Below are 17,531 nucleotides of genomic sequence, written 5' to 3' on the forward strand. Positions count from 1 at the left end.
GGCGGGCCAGAAAATTGAGCTTTTGTTAGGTTTGATCCTTTATTGCTGATTTTTACACAAGCCTTAACCAGGCCCTAATAATAATAATAATAATAATAATAAAAGTAATAATATTTTCTACAAAAACAATTGGGACCTCGCCGCGGTCGCTGCTCCTTGAACTACGTATACACTATCGCTGAGACCAAAGCACATTTATGATTGTATTATGATTTAACTTTCGCTGAAGTTAGCGGGTTAGTTTTTGTTGTTTTTTTGTCGGTGGTTTAACACATCTGATATTTTTTCCTGGCAGCGAAAGGAAAATTCCCCCGGAGCTCCGTGCCCGAGGGCCGGCTATGAGAGATTCCGGTTTCTCAAGGTAACTCAGTCACATAATTAAAAATACATTTAAAAGCATTTACAAGTAAAGTAATTTTAGACATTTAAAAGCAAAGTAAATTTATAAAATATGTCTTACTAAAATTATTAGAAGAACACATCTCAAGGAAAATATTTCGGGGAAAAAATGAAAAACGACACATTACGTCAGATTATTACAAACGTTTGCAGGCCAATATATGAAAGCAGTCAATAGGATTTCAATAGCAGATTTGTTGGGATAGGAAACACCAGCTGGTAGTAGTGTGTAGTACACCTCAGACACCACATCATATCAGTAAATTCGCACTTTAAAGAACACAAGGTCGAACCTAGCCTTTGTTCACGTTCTGCTCCTTGTTCATGTTCATGCTCTGGTTCCCCTCTTCGTTCCCGTCTTTCAGTATCAGGTCACCAAACCGGATCCCCTCATCGCCTCGACTGCGCCTAGAAATTCTGTCCATAAAAGTTATGAACAGAATCTGTGACAAAGGTTTTTTTTTTTCAAAAACTGCTTGTATAACAAACTAAAAAAAAATACATATGAAACATGTTACAAAACAACACGATGAAAATGAACCTCAGTCTGGATTTTACCTATGGCTCAATCTTTTAGCTGAAGTGGGTAAAAAAAAAAAAAAAAGTGGACACCGGTGATGTTGTTCACAAGGCTGCATGTTGAGCGAGAAACGCTCGGATTCTCTGCAGGAGCTCCTTCTTCACACTGTCGGGAACCAGCGCTAAGGAAGGGAGGGAGAAAGGTATCTCATAAGTCCAACAGGAAGTCAGATGTACAATTGTGAATGTATTATGGCAAGTAAGATGTCAAAACATTCCCCGGTTCCCCCCAAGGATGCCGGGCCGTAGTTTGCGTCCCAGGGTGCTTATTAGGCATGGACTAGGGAACAATATAATAAGATAATAAACAAAGATTTTTTTTTTTAATTCTTCAATCTAAAACCGAGGGACGATTTATTTAAAAAAAAAATAAAAAATGTTTGGAAAATTCCCTCCGAGATTTCTTGTCTATTACATCCACAACAGTCAAAAAATAATTAAATAAAAATTCTCCGTATTATCTCGCGTTTAATTGAAATTTCTACTCGAAAGTTACGCCATTTTTATTCATTTATTACCTGCCCGGAGAAAAACATCAACGAAAATAATTTGTATTTGTTTTAACCAGTTGGTGGCTCTGTCTGAGGTGGGATTAAACCAATTTTTTTGACAGGTAAGTCACACCCTCATGGAACATCAGCTGATAAGAGATTAGACGGCCGGCGTGCGCCAAAGAAGAGCGTGGGCGAAGAGGAGAGTGGACGAAGAAGAGCACTATCGTTTGCTTAATTCAGTCATTTTTGACTTGCTGTTGCATAACTGTATTAACTCATAGCCAGACACAAGCATTAACACTTATATAGCTGAGATTCGAACCCCAAATGCCAAAAACCGTGTGGCAGTCATAGCCTTTGCTTCACATGTTTTGATTTTATTCATTTATTATTATTTTTAAGCATCGCTATATTAACGGGGATCAATCAGCCCCAAAATGTATGTGGAAATAACAATTTAGGCTTACTTCAACCTCTGAAAGTATCAAGACGCTGCCGCCCCCCCTCTGCATCGAAGGCGTGTGTGTGGAGAGGGTCCACCCTATGTAGTGATGCTAATTGTCTCGGTCGCCGCGGGGCTCAACTATATTTTGAACTTTGGTGATGCATTTTATTCGGGTTGAAATGACCCTCGGGCACGGAGCTCCGGGATTTGGTCCAACTCATTCCCTGAGGCAGAGGTTTGTGCCTCTTCTTTTAATCTGTTAGTTATTATATAACAATATGACGTAAAAAAAAAATGAATTCACGCAGGATTATTATTTTTTTTTCCATAAAAATTTGAGGGGAAAAAAGTCATTCTCTGAAGAAAAAATAATTAACTCTCCTCAGCTTGTCACACACGTCGTTACAAACGAGGCACCTTAAAATGTTTCCACTTAAAGCCGTACTGTAAGAAAATACTGTTCTTTTTTTTAATTGTTTAATATATTTATATAATCTAATTTTTCTTCTGTCATTTTTGTACATCTTCATTCCAAGAAGGTCTCCCCGTAAAACGCGGTCGGAAAAACACAGTGCTAAAGATGATATGCGCAAAGTGTCTGCATTTGCACCCCACTTAGGGGTGCGCGACTTCACTGGTGCCGGCGCGCCGAGCCGCTATTTAGACCAGTTTCACTATTACGTGCTAGTTGCTGGTACTTTCAATGGGCTCTGTCTGAGGCGGGATTCGAACCCACGCCGCCTCTGACAGAGCCCAAAACGCTCTTTATCCCTTGGTGCATCTAGTGAACCGAAGAAAAAGCATCCTGAAGCCCGGGCAGCCATTAATTTGATTGTCCAATATTTCCCTATGAGTCGGCCTCCGTGCCGCCAACTAGTTGAACAAGTTCAGTCAAAATTTCTCACTCCCAGGTGATCCTGCAAAAGGACCTGGAGATCCAGGCCCTTCACGCGCGAGTCTCATTATATTTTTGTGGAACCAAATGTCCCTTGAGAAGCATTCTGTTAGGTCTCTACTCGGCCTAGTCAGGACCTTTCTGGATGGATGGGAGGTGGAACGTCCGGTTCTCACCTCCTTGGCATCATCAGGCTCTCCGTGGTTGAGTGCTGAGTAGAGGATCAGGAAGGGCAGGGAAGCGTCGCAAATATGATGCTCACGCAGGGCTGCAAAACGGAGCATTTCTGGCTCAAATGATGCATTGTTTTGTTCTGTCGCTTTTTGAGCGGTTTAAAACATAGCTTTGTTAGCCAGCATCAGGAAATGGAGAATATTGTTTGCCTGTTTGTGACGTTTTGGCAAAAGGCGATCCGCGATCCTGAAGTTTTTCACTGTCATCCAGGCGCCCACTTGCAATGCGTTCGCTCGGCCGCTCATAACATGGGCTATTCAGCTCTTTATTACAGCAAGTTGTGGAAAAAAAACATTGAAACATTCAACAGTTGCACATGCAAAAGGGAGCTCGTTAGCACTTCAGAGGCTATTCAAGAGCTAAATCAAAGCCCTCTCAGTGCCGCTTGTTCAAATATTTGAGACAATTTATTGAACGTTGTTAATAAAATGCTCGTCGCCGTGGTGCCTACGTCACTATTGGTGCGTCCTAGCCTGTCTGGTTAATTCATCGCACTTTATCACATGTCCACTGCTTTACAAGCTTTTTTTTTTTTTTTTTTTAAACACAATCATCTGTCTCACCGCGTTAAGATGAGATTCAGCATAATCAAAATGTGAAATTTGGTATTAAGTTTTTAGCATCTGAAGACCTGGGACAAACACTGGGGCTGAAGTATCCTCAAATGTGTACAACTTCACGCCTCCTGGGGTTACTGCGACCTGAACGCAACGCCTTAGACCGCTCTGCCATCCTGGCAACTGGTACCTCTCTCTTGACAGGCGCCACAGTCTTCCCTGATTTTGGGGCTGGAGTTGTTGCAAACTCGGATTTAATTTGGGGGTTGATTGTTTAGGAGGCACATCGAGTGATTTCAGGAGAGGTGGCGCAGCTTGTTTCTCCAATTTTTCGTGGTTTAGAGTGAAAGTGTTGAACATTTTTGGCTTCCGCAGCGTGATCTGACTTAAAGACTGAAGGAGCAACACAACGACAACAACATAACGTTCACTCCCCTGCTGCCTTCATAGCCTCCACAGAAAAGAGGAAAACACAGAACCCTTGAACCATTTACAAAGTCGCTACACTATCTTTGTATCACCACCTTTTTTCCCGTGTCTGTGTTTGGAGAGTCCTGTTCAATCCTCCAGCAGGTAAAAGTCGAAGTAATTAAATAAATACAAAAAGAAGTAATTGAATAAATACAAAAATAATGGCTGGGGAATAAAAACACAAGTTTTGCCTCCCAATATATTAAAATAATTAATAAATTAATATTCTTTCCCTTCCAAAATTTTACACCTACAAAATTTGCTAAGGGACAACCATTTTATTGACATATCTGAAATTTCCAAAGTGGCGATAACGCAGCTGTTGTCATTAGCAGCTGTGTGTTTCAACACTACACAGGAATTTTCAGCACTAAAAAAACGAAACTTCATTAACAGCTAAACCAAACGTTTCCAATGTAAATTTCCATAAGTTGCCAGCCGTCGTGCTCATTTGAACATTGATTGATCACATTTCATTTGTCATTCTTTTGTAGTATCTTTTAAATTTTTTCTTTTTCCTTTTTTTATCTTCAATTTTTTAATTAAATTAAAATGTTCTTTTTATCTATTGTATTTTTTCTTCTTTTTCCTCTTTTTTCTTTTCCTTTATTTTTTTCTCTTTTTTCTTTTTTTTATAGGGGCATGAACTCATTTTGTTTGTGTCAGGTCTCCAATGTAACAGCCTCCACAAAATCAAAAATACTGTGCCGATCACTTCTCCACTTACACATGCTGAAGCGGACAAGAGCAAGACTGGTAGTACAGTACATTTCCCTAATTTTATTCATATGATTTCAGTCCCGTCGATAATAAAATATAACATATAAAAAATATAATGTAAAAAAAATATCTAAATATATAAAGTATAAAAAATTGGATTGGTGCCCAGGTAAAATGAAATATGTTTACAAGTACTTCTTTTAGAAATTATAGGTAGTTTCATAGTATTAGTGAAACTCAGCATAGTTTTTGGTTCCATTTATAATACACTAAACATTTACACGCTTGCACCAAACAGGTATGGTGAGACTAATGACTAATATAATGTGTATCATTACTTGAAAATTCTTTCCAAAGCCACTTCAGCAAGCGGCGTTGCGCTTTGATTCGTGGTTTTCCTCGAAGTTCCAAACTTCTTTTCTTTTCTTAGAGTCCCAGACTCTGTTTGAAGGTGATCAATATCATGATTGTGTGTGCGCAGGACTGCTGATGGCCGTGGTGGCAAAGTGAAATTGATAACACCTGTCAGAAGCTTATTCACTGCCATAGATGTGAGGATTATGTTGATGTATTGTTAGGAATTGTTTCTATGTAGATCAAACTGACTTGACTTTAAATCAGAACATTTGGAGCTATTTTCACCACTTTACATTGGCTACATTTGCCTAAAAATTACAAAGTGGAGACGTACCATAATACAATGCAAGCGCACATGATTTAGGGTGATCGCAGTGCCTCCATTCAACTTGTGTATTTTGTAGTTGACTTCCGTTATAAGCTTAGAGCATACACAGGAAACTTTCCTTGGGACTGCCCATGGTAGAACAAAGTCTATGACATCAGCGCCCTTACTTACTTTCACATTACACCATACATGTGCCTGTATGCATCTGAACAGTTCCTTCTCTCCCCCTGATCGGTGAACTGTGTAGAGAAAAAAGATGTGCAGACGTCAATGGACTCAAGGATGATTGTTTAATCAATTGCAACTTGATAGTGGAGCAAACGTACGCGGTGAATCGGATCACAAAGGCACACTAATCCACATTCCGGGGCCACCAATAATAACACAATACCTTTTTCCTTGACACTGTAGCTGTCTTGACACTTTCAATTAAAACATTTTCATACACTGGAGCGGCGGCTGGTCGTCGAGCCCCGCCGAGGAAACAAAAACAGGAAGTAGCTAACAAAATAAAAAAAATGATTGACAACCGTGTCTTATTCTAGTTTCAATGGGCACTGTCTGAGGTGGGATTCGAACCCACGCCTCCTGGGGAGACTGCGACCTGAACGCAACGCCTTAGACCGCTCCGGGGAAAACCCCAAAGTACAGGCGCCAAGCAGGGGCGCAATAAGTATGGCGCAGAAAATATTCGGGGGCATTGGTCACAGGGCAGACATAGACACAGTCACCGTTGTGATGGAAAATAGTATGAAATTGGAGAAATTCTCAAGAAAACTATGTTATGATTGTCTTTGTCGTTGTTATATGATCACTCTGCTACTGGTTGCCCCCAAAAAATAAATGAAATATCATTGTTATTATTGGAGTTGTCATAGCGCGGTTGTAACTCACGTCGTGCATTTTGCCTCAATTGCTTCAAGACGCGGCTGGTCTGTTGCAGTTTGAAGTCAACAGGTGCTCGTAAACAAAAACTGTACGTATGGATATATTTTACCAAACCTTTTCTCCGATCGTCTCGCGCCATGCGGTCGGCTGGTGGGCCACTGGACTTTGTTTATATAAAAAAAAAAAAAAAAAAATATTGTTTGGTTATAATTAATGTGTTTTCAAAATGGATGTGTAAATTAATCAGTAACCCTTTTTTTTTCTGCAAAAAATCAACATGGGCCTATTTATAAAGATCAATATGGGAGAAAAGACTTCAAATTTATTAATGCTAAAGTTTGAACGATAGCGGAGTATTTGGCGCAAATGGCTGCTTCAATCCAAAATGGCCAACTTGCTATTCAATTTGAAGCTTGCTTAGCTGCCACTTTTTTGTGCGTTTCTCTTCCAAAAGTTCCAGCAAGAGAGACTCCAGGGAGGCTCAAAGTGGAGAAGCACGTCTGTCTGACGCTATCGAAAACCCGGAACATCAAACATTCACAACTGCAACTCTTTTCTGTGATGATTGTTGTTATATTTAAAAATTTTATTTAAAAAATGCGTGCGCTGTCTTCAAACAATAAAAGTCTTGCTTGATGCAAGATATTTATAAACTTGCTGATACTTACCTCTAACTTTGTTTCTTTCTTTATGAATCTCTGCCTCTATTTGCAGTGCTGCAGCTCTAAAAGGGCTGTGGGTTTGGCTCCTGCGCGCCTGCGATGCTTGTGAGAAAAAGCAGCTTAGATAATGGAAGGATGGATGCTCTCTAAACTAAAAAAAAACAAAAATCGAATACACACAGCGCCGCCAAGTGGAATCAAAAATTTGTTTTTATTTTAATTTTCACGTACTGCACGGTGCCCTTTTGACGAATCCGACTGAAAATTAGTCAGAAAAGACTCAAGACAATGATCTTACTCTCTGCCGAATTTTGTGAAGTTTTGGCAAAAGGCGTGGCTATTACGGTGCTGAAAAGTCCGATTGTACTCTGTGGCAACAAAAGCTCCGGCAACATGACTCAGAAATTGGATAAATAAAAACACATTATGTTGCTGTTCTGCAAGGTAAGGGTAGGTGTGTGTGAGGGTTCAGCATGGAGATGGCTCTCGGGAAGAAACTGTTTTTCAGTCCGTTAGTCTTTGTTTTGATGCACCTGTAGCGCCTGGCAGAGGGAAACAGGTCGAACAGGTGTGAGCTCGGGTGAGTATTGTCTTGGGCCAAAATCGGGATTGCTCAAAGAAACATATACTGCCCCCTCAAAAAAAAAAATGAACTGCACACGGTTGTATCATTTCACACTTTTATAACAGCTAAACCAAACGTTTCCAATGTAAATTTCCCGCACGCACGCACCACTGTTCGGCAATAAAACAAAGCTGATTATGAGGTTCTAAATATGAACGACAACTCGTAAAACTTTACACACACATCAGGCCGAGCAAATTTATCAATATTTTATACGTTAGTTGTGCAGCTTTTTTGAAATGGCTCGCCATGGCCCTCGAGAAATGTTAAAAAAAAGCAGCTCTGGTTGAGTGTTTCACCTCGCTTTTTGTAAATTTTATGGAGTACAGTGAACCCTCGGTTATCGCGGTTAATGGGGACCGAGACCATCCGCGAAAACTGAAAATCCGCGAAGTAGCGGCGCACCTTCAAAAATGCTTAAAAAAAATATACAATATATATAATAAATATATAAATATATATATATGAGAGAGAGAGTGAAATTCATGTTATAACAAAAAAACCAAATTATTATTAAAACTTATTATTTTTTTATTCCCCAGCCATTCTTTTTGTATTTATTTAATTACTCCGACTTTTACCTGCTGGTACGCCGTAACAACCTATCATGACTCACCTGTTACTAAACGTTTCCAATGTAAATTTCCACCTTTATATAGTGTAAAAAGACATCCTGAAGCCTGGGCAGTCATTAATTTGATTGTCCAATATTTCCCTTATGAGATAATGCCTCTCATAGCAAATGTGTACAGTGCGAGCTGAAAATGCATTTACAGCACTAAAAAACCAAACTTTTATAACAGCTAAACCAAACGTTTCCAATGTAAATTTCCACCTTTATATAGTGTAGAAAGGCATCCTGAAGCCTGGAAAGTCATTAATTTGATTGTCCAGTATTTCCTTCATGAGATATTGCAACACTTAAAAAAAGTGTACAGCGCCAGCAGACAATGAATTTTCAGCACTAAAAAAACGAAACTTCATTAACAGCTAAACCAAACGTTTTCAATGTAAATGTCCACATTTATATAGTGTAAAAAGGCATCCTGAAGCCTGGGTAGTCATTAATTTGATTGTCCAGTATTTCCCTTATGAGATAATGCCTCACATAGCAAATGTGTACAGCGCGAGCTGAAAATGCATTTACAGCACTAAAAAACCAAACTCATATAACAGCTAAACCAAACGTTTCACATTCTCATGCTAAATCGCCGGCAGGCCGAGCAGCAGAAAAACACGCGTGTGTTTAAGTCCTCCAAAATAAATGTTTATATACGTAAGAATACTGTCTATGGTAATTATTATTGTTGTTAGTATTTATCCCCATAATTATAATGCTGGTTTTAAAATTAAAATGTATTGTATGTTTACGTCAAAATGTGCGCTGAATTAACCCCCTCAACCAAATCAATCAAAGGCAGTCAACTAACAGGTTTCAAAACAACAAATTGTAAAAAATTAACCTAAAACATGAGAGAGAGAGAGAGAGATGATATCAATAAAAAATAAATTAAATGGAGTTGGCAGGTTTGTATTTTGGGGGAAAAATGCTTAATTTGACTTATTTTCTAGTAATAAAATAAATGACACAGATAAAGACAAAAAGAAAAATCTTGAAAAAAAACATAACATTTTTATTTCATTAACAATTTTCAATTATTTCGTTAGTTTTTGTGACTTCCGTCTGCTCCCCGGAGGAGGAGGGCATGCTCGCGTCACAGTAAGCCGAAGAGGAGCACCTTCCCCGGGCACGGGCGGTGCCAAGCGGCCCCTAAGTGGGAACCAAACTGAATTAATTGATGAAATGTCAAGAATGACAAACATCATTCTATTTTTTTTCCTCTTGAAATGGCTCGCCATGGCCCTCGAGAAATGTTGATCTGTTGCGAAGCATTAACGTTCTTTTACTGCTCTGATTTTTCATGCGCCACGCCGGGGCACCCCCGCCGCGCTTGGAACCAGAACCGAGAGCCCCCCGCGCGGGGCCCCACACCTTCCAGGCCTGCCAATCAAACCCAAACCTCCGCACGCCATTATATGCCGCAGCTTCTCATTTGTTTGTCTTCTTTTATTAAACCGTGCTCTAGAAATAGCGAGCTAGCTCGCGCATGCTAGCTCGCGCATGCTAGCTCGCGCATGCTAGCTCGCGCATGCTAGCCCGCGCATGCTGTAAAGGACAAGAGGAGGAAATGTGCGTGCGGGGGCATTGTAGTTTCGCCGAGCGGCACGACGTCATGCATTGGATGCACCAACATCTAATGAACTATGTTAAGCTCAAACTCTTATATTCCTTTAATATGGGTTTTTATCATGAGTATTCAAGCAAAGTGAAAAAGTTGATTTAAAAAAATTTTTTTTGTTATAACATGAATTTCATTCTCTCTCTCTCTCTACCCGTAGGTGTGTGTGTGTGTTACATTGGAAACGTTTGGTTTAGCTGTTATATCAAAAAATATTTTATTTATTTTTTTTTTTTAAAAGGTTCAAGTGCCCAGCTGTGTCACATCTTACTAAAATGTGTCACTCTGTGTTTAATTAGAACAGTGCTTGCCCGAGGTTTTGAAGTTGCAGTTACAAGATGATTTCTTTTAAATATAGAAAGCGTAGCAGATTGTGTGCGCGTGTGTATGTGCCAGATGACCCCGAACAATGATGTTTGCATATGTTCCTTCATCATTTAAATATTTTAAATCCCCCTTCCAGGCTGGCACGGAGCCATACACATCGCCAATGGTGTTTTTCTTAAAAGCTTGAAATTCACAAACGAGCAGATTCAAATCTTTCCCTGCTGCAACACACCTGAACGATCGTTATCTAACTTTTATAGACCTTGCCCCCGGAGCTTCCATTCGGTTAAACTTAGGGGCCGCTTGGCGGTGCACAGGAATCTTCCTGAAAATTCTATCAAATAATTGCGTCGTCGGATAAATTATAAATTTTTGCTTGCTGAAAGAGCAACTAAGAATACAAAGTAAATAAAAAAAATGAGAGTCAGAGGGTGTGCGGGATTGAACTGGCAAGACGGCTGTTTCGCCTCCTGGCTCCCTCTCCCATTCTGAATGGCACAAAACGAAAACTTTAGTAAGTTATTTCAGTCTAAAAAAGGCGTCAGGGCATTTTTAAACCGGACAGTAAGTCGCCACTGTCTTGGTTCCTTTTTGTGCCTTGACCCATACCGGAATTATTGAAAGGATGCAGTCCTATTTACAGGCCCCAGTGACACCCCAGGTTTCTGTTGTTTGTACGAGGGCGCTTAATAGGTACTGCTATCCGCCAGCGCTTTGTGTTTTTCTCCTAATTTATCGACGGATGTAATATTAAGATAGTTAGACTTAAAATCCAATTTGTCCATAAAATATAATGGAAAGTATACGTTTACAACAACCGGGCCATCTTGCAACGTTTACTTGAAAACAAGTTGTGCGTCAATTGCTTGGTACTTTCAATGGGCTCTGTCTGAGGTGGGATTCGAACCCACGCCTCCTGGGGAGACTGCAATTTGAACGCAACGCCTTAGACCGCTCCGCCATCCTGGCACCTGGTAATGCTCTCTTGAATGTGTTTGCTTTGTTCTTGCTTGTCACGTGTCCTGTGATTGGCTGGACAAAAAAGCTGTAAATTTTCAGTCAGATTGCCTGGCAGGTTTACAGTTTAACGACATTCACCAAAGGGTCAGAGGTCAACCAGTGGGTGAATCAATAATTTTTTTACCAGAGTGGCAAATGGCCAAAGTTTTACAAGAGTTAGCAAGCGAGGGGGCCAAAAGTGATTAAAACCAAATAAAGTCCCCAGAAGATCATCTGTAGTCAGGTGAAGGACCCTGTGTCCTACTCAAAGCTTAACAAAAATAACCGAAGAATGACAATTTCGAATTATTTGAAACCCTTGGCCGACCTTTGGCATCGAGGTTTTCTAAATTTTAGTTGGAGCAGATGGTGCTTTGGCTCAGTGCTTCGCGGGTATAAAAAATATTCGGGGGCATTGTAGTTTCGCCGAGCGGCACGACGGGGCGCTGGATTAAAACCAAAATCATTGGTGGAAGCAACGTTGCCCTAGCAGTTTGTGACAAGCCTGAAAATATGTCCCACCTAAGGGGAGTCACTGTCCGAGGTTGACAGGTATAAAAACAGCGCGTCCAACTTCGTTCTGGAGCACACTCCGCTGAGCCCTCTATTTTATTAGGGAAGTCCCTAACAATACATGGCAGAGCTGTCTAAGGCGTTCAAAGCTGACTATGCAGTGAGAATGTCAGAGATGTTTTGAGCTTGCCCCTTGTTTCTTTCTATACTGTAAAAATAGAAGACCCCAGGCTTTCCTGCGCGCAGACATCTTAATGTTATTATTTCCTTAGACCGCTCTGCCATCCTGGCTCGGCCGAATTGGGCTTGCGGGACCGGTTTGCCCGCGGGAAACGGGCAGGCCAGTGACAAAGTCCAGTGATGACCTCGTGCCAGTGGTTTTGCAGTATAGTGGAAGCGCAATTTAATCTATGAATAGTTACGAGTTTCATGTGGTGTTGCAACGTGACGCAAGCAATCAGATGAGCTCTCAATGAAGTACAGTAAATGAACACTTCTCTCGATACGGAATGTCGTCAATCATTATACGTTCGACTTGCATTTCACAACAGCTCCAGGTGTAACAAAGCGCTAAATGTGAATAAAGTTTAATTGTATTGTATTGTAATGTATTTCACATTGTTTACCGCTTGTCATCAATTCATAATTCATAGCAAATATTTTATGTTCAGTACTTCAGTGAGGCCCAATATAATGTTAAAGTTTTGGTCATTATGTTCAGCCAAGTATTTTTGAATGTGGTCACCAGCCATTACAGAAAGGCCACTCGCTGAAAACGTATTCATCTGACTGATGCGTGACCTATAGAGTCCACTACAGTATATAAAAATTCCGACATAGTGAATAGGGAGTAGGAAACGAGTCAGCCGCAACGTGACATTTTAATACAATCCTCGAAGCAGCCGATGATAAAGGATGAAGCGTGAGTCATAGCGTTTCTTAAAGTCTTCAATATTAACGAGGGAGTTTCCAGCCAACAACTCTTGCTGACAGACAGAATTTGCGAGTGTCAGTATTCAGCAACACAGTGTCAACACATTGTGTCACTGTGTCGAAACAATACAGGATGCCTCATCTACCCATCACTACGGTGCACCTTATGTTGAGCCGCGGACGGACGATTCTCTTTTAGTAACAAACATATATACATATATGTGTATATATATATATATATATATATACATATATATATATATATATATATATATATATATATATATACTGCATATTAAACTCATTTGCCCACTGAAGCCCCCCGAGTGAGAGAGAGAACAAACGGAGCATAGTAGAGGCTTCCCCCGTGATATTTTGTGGTTCACTTCATTACAAAAACATTGCCCCCAGACAGTGTCAAATATGCGCACACATTGGCAGGCTGCTGCGTTCTGCTAATCCACAGCTCCAGAGAACCAGAAGGCGGGACGGTTGTAGAAGCATGGTTGACAAATTTTCAGGATGCAGGTTTTCAGCTGAGGGCTTCTTGGGATATTGCGCCGTGTCCAGCTTTGTTATCGCTTTTCCATGTTGACCATTTGACCAAAAGTGTGGAGTCAAATAACGTAGTTTAAAAACTCAAAGTTAATCAGCTTAGCAGGGGAACTCCGAAGGGAATTGAGCGGCCGGACATGATATCAATTACCTGGCCATTTTTAATCACACGGTCAACAATGGCGAGCCACAATTTCTGCATTGCTTTTGCTGATGAACATGACGTTTTTGTCACCGCATTGTAAAAGAAAATTGAAGGTTTGGATCTGGCACACACGCAAACCCACGTTTCTTTAGGCGTGGTCCGTTGAGGTGAGCGATGATATTGGACTCCCTGTGTCTGCAACCATGTTCCAATTGCTCTCAACCATGATGATCCTCACCCTTTGACTCGACCTTGACCTCTGGTGGAGATGGGAGTGGTTATCCCTCGATTGGCAACAAATCCGTTATACATTGTAATAATGATGGTGGCTGTATCATCATTTTTTTTAAAACCGACCGGTTTCTTGCAGAAAATAATGACCTGAGGTACAAGTCGGTGAGCACCGGTTCGCAGTAGGCGGGCAATATTTCCCTTATGAGATAATGCCTCTCATAGCAAATGTGTACAGCGCGAGCATATATATATATATATATATATATTTATATATATATATATATATATATATATATATATATACGGGGAGAGAGAGAGTGAAATTCATTTTATAACTGGATTTAGACTGTTTCTTTTTAGGGTGGGAGGCCGTGTTAGTGCAATGGAAAATAATACTGAATATATATATGTATATATATATATATATATATATATATATATATATATATATATATATATATATATATATATATATAAAATCTTATTTGCAAAAAATCTACATAATAATGATAAATACTGGATGATTTTAAAAACAAAATTTAATAAAAAGAAATACTAAATCAAAGACTTGAGTCACAACACATCTCCCGCTGATTTGGAGTTTGAAGTGCACCTCATATATATATATATATGTGTGTGTGCATATATATATATATATAAAAAAAAATTTATACATGCCCCCTGGCCAGTGCTCCTCCTGACTACTATGTACCTCTGCCATTGGTGTTGAGTGGTTCAATTTTTACAATATTTAGTAAATGGCTTTATGGACTGCTCTCACTGATATGCGGGCTGAACTCTTGGGGTAAAACTTGAAAATTTACTAGACAGGACTCTCTCCTTCAAACAACACCTAGAGAAACTTAGTGCATTAATGTCACATTGGCGCGTCACACCGGTGCCCCTGTTCTCATTCGAATTAAACGACTGTCCATAAATTCAAACTAAAAAACTTTCTCTGAACTGTCTCCAGCTTTTGCAGACTTCCCCAATCTCATGCAGCTAGACTAACCTGCAGCTAATTACATAATTATAAAATTAACACTTTAACCTGGCTTCCCCATCACAGATGTAAAAATATTCGGGGGCATTGTAGGGGCGCTGGAGCGGTTAGACGGCCGGCGTGAAGCTCCAGCTGTTGTGATTTAAACACTCCCACTGGCTGATCTAAGGCTTGGCGTACAATAATTCTTTCAGACAGAGCTCATTGAAAGTACCAAGCAAGAAGAAAGCAAACACAGTCAAGAGAGCATTACCAGATGCCAGCATAGATCTCCCCTTTCCTTCGCCGCAATGGACAAAATGCATCAGCAATGTATGCTTTTGGATTCGGTCCTTCAAAAAGTTTCTGCCGCACCTGGTAATGCTTTCTTGAATGTGTTTGATTTGTTCTTGCTTGGTACTTTCAATGGGCTCTGTCTGAGGCGGGATGACACTAAAACGTAAAAACACATGGACCAGCCAATAATCCTTCTGTGAATAAACAAATATACTGCTGTAAAATAAAAGCCTGTGATTTTTTGTTTGTTTTGCCTTTCCATGCTCGATACGATCCATATAATTCTGCATTAAATAAATAGAAATCATGTACAAAGAGACAGATTCAAAGGTGGCACCAGCTAAAAAAGCGTTTGGCATCACTGAATGCCAAGGGGGCGGGGCAGGGTGGGGGTGGTTGTACATGAGCGGTAATATGACACCTGTCCTGATGATATCATCATTTTCATCATGTGCTGCAAAGTAGAAAATACACGGCTTCCTGTCCAGGTTCAGAAAATTCCCCCGGAGCTCCGTGCCCGAGGGCCGGCTACAACTTTGGCTTAGGGTCCCTCGGCTGAAGTCCAGCGAGGTTTGGCTCTTGGCTGGTCAATTCCAAACAAACCTGAAACTCTGGAGGATTCCCCATTCACCACACTGGTCATACATGACAGTAATGTTATTATTTTGTTATACACACAGTGCCGCCAAGTGGAATAAAAAAAGAGCCCATTGAAAGTACCAAGCAAGAACAAAGGAAACACAGTCAAGAGGCCGTCTAACCGCTCCAGCGCCCCGTCGTGCCGCTCGGCGTCCTTTTTTTTTTTACGTGAGTGCATGCGAAGGCGTACAAAGGCGAGGCCATTGAGATCTGCAAGCGAGGCATAAAAACCATGAACAGAGACAAGGGAGCCTGAGAAACGGCTACCACATCCAAGGAAGGCAGCAGGCGCGCAAATTACCCACTCCCGACACGGGGAGGTAGTGACTATATAAAGGTGGAAATTTACATTTGAAACGTTTGGTTTAGCTGTTATGTATATATATATTCACACACACACGTTTTTTTTTTTTTTGAAGGTGCGACGATGCGGGTGGACTGGTCGCCAGTCAATCGCAGGGTACGTAGAGACAAAACAACTATTAATAATCACATTCATTGTGGATTTTTTTTTTTTGATAGTAAGTATGTTTTACATGTCTCGCTGTACGAGCCGTACATCTGGAAATTGCATCTTCACAAATACGTCAGCAGGCTCTCGATGGACGAGTGGTAGAAGGCCAGCAGCAGCTTCCTGTCCAGGTTGAATTTCCTGAGGACTCTCAGGAAGTGCAGACGTTGGCGGACCTTCTTTACCACTGCTGTGGTGTTGTGACTCCAAGAAAGGTCATCGGAGATCTGTACTCCCAGGAACTTGAACGTGTGGACCCTCTCCACACACACGCCTTCGATGCAGAGGGGGGGCGGCAGCGTCTTGTTCCTCCTGAAGTCGACGACAATCTCCTTTGTTTTAGCAGAGTTAAGGTGCAGTCTGTTGTCCTTGCACCAAGTTGTCAGTCTCTTTACCTCCTCTCTGTAGGCTGTCTCGTAACCTTCCGAGATCAGACCGACCACTGTCGTGTCGTCAGCAAACTTGACGATGGTGTTGTTGCCGTGGGCCGGGCTGCATTTTGAACTAACTTTTAATACTAGACATGGGGAGTCGGTGGCACAAGCACATGGCTGCTTTGACAGATGGACTTTGCCAATGCATTCTTGATGCTATTTCAGGCATCCTGGATGTCGGGCGTCTCTGCAGCAGCATATTATCTTAAACCTTTTTTTTTTCTTATGTTTTCGGGGGCTTTTTACAACAATTCCTCTGGCTTTTTTGAATTGTGATGATGGGCCGTATCAACACACCGCCTTTGGGGGTATTTCAGAGTCCATGTTAGCACATTGATTGTAGTGCAGCGGGAAAAAAAAGAATATTTCCCAGGTTCACCCGAGCCCCCCTCAGCATCGCCCCCCCCCCCCCCCCCCCCCCGTCCAAGGGGGGACCAACCCACTATTTGAGAAGCACTGCCGAAGACAGCTGGGATCGGCTCCAACACCCCCCGCGACCCTAGTGAGGAGAAGCGGTACAGATAACGGATGGATGGATGGATGGGTTTAAGTCCATTTGAGTTAAAACAAGGCATCAGGACGTCACTTTCGGCGCGACATCTTTTCCTCCGCTTTTATCCACCGGGCGAGTAAACGCAACTATGGTTTCGTGCACCACCACATGCAACACTTGCACCTTTCTCATGGAAAGACTCTCCCTGCTAGAGGGACGTGTCCGCCAGCTAGAGCAGAGTAATGTGGTAAGCGTAAACGTGGCGGACACGACTGTTAGCACGGGTTGTAGCCAACCTGCTAGTCTGTTTAGCATTGGCCGTAAACGGCTTGCTAATCGCGGTGAGCCTGTTAAGACACATAGCAGTTCCATTCCACCTCGGTCTCATGGCTCCCGCACCTTAGTGATAGGTGACTCCATTACCCGCAACATTAAGCTTGAAAATCCAGCCACAGTAATGTGTATTCCTGGGGCCAGAGCACCCGACATAGAAGCTAATCTTATGGAGCTAGCGCGCAAGACACCTATACACCAGCGCTGTGCAAACAACGCTAGCTATTCAGATATAGTGATAC

The 17,531-nt window shown here is 41.3% G+C and overlaps 1 protein-coding gene across 32 annotated transcripts in view; it reads left to right on the forward strand.

The window, feature by feature from the left end:
• Window positions 1-17,035, forward strand: part of LOC148316170 (uncharacterized) — a 67,421-nt gene extending 50,386 nt beyond the window's left edge. For 26 of the 32 annotated variants that reach the window (XR_015840296.1, XR_015840301.1, XR_015840299.1 and 23 more), the window contains 2 exons: window positions 296-361; window positions 1,592-2,605. Coding sequence is in view for 4 of the 32 variants with exons in the window: in XM_088286991.1 (XP_088143117.1) it covers window positions 296-361; window positions 1,592-1,633 (108 nt within the window). In the remaining 28 variants the exon portion in view is untranslated. Of the gene's footprint in view, window positions 1-295; window positions 362-1,546; window positions 2,606-15,937; window positions 15,979-16,112 lie in introns of those variants that run through there. The other 6 variants (XR_015840292.1, XR_015840288.1, XM_088287004.1 and 3 more) reach the window with 2 other exon arrangements.
• Window positions 17,036-17,531: the final 496 nt, after the last annotated feature.

Source organism: Idiotropiscis lumnitzeri, chromosome 22, assembly GCF_059441095.1.
Source record: "Idiotropiscis lumnitzeri isolate Australia: NSW breed Sydney's pygmy pipehorse chromosome 22, RoL_Ilum_1.0, whole genome shotgun sequence".
In the NCBI taxonomy this organism is placed as follows: Eukaryota; Metazoa; Chordata; class Actinopteri; order Syngnathiformes; family Syngnathidae; genus Idiotropiscis; species Idiotropiscis lumnitzeri.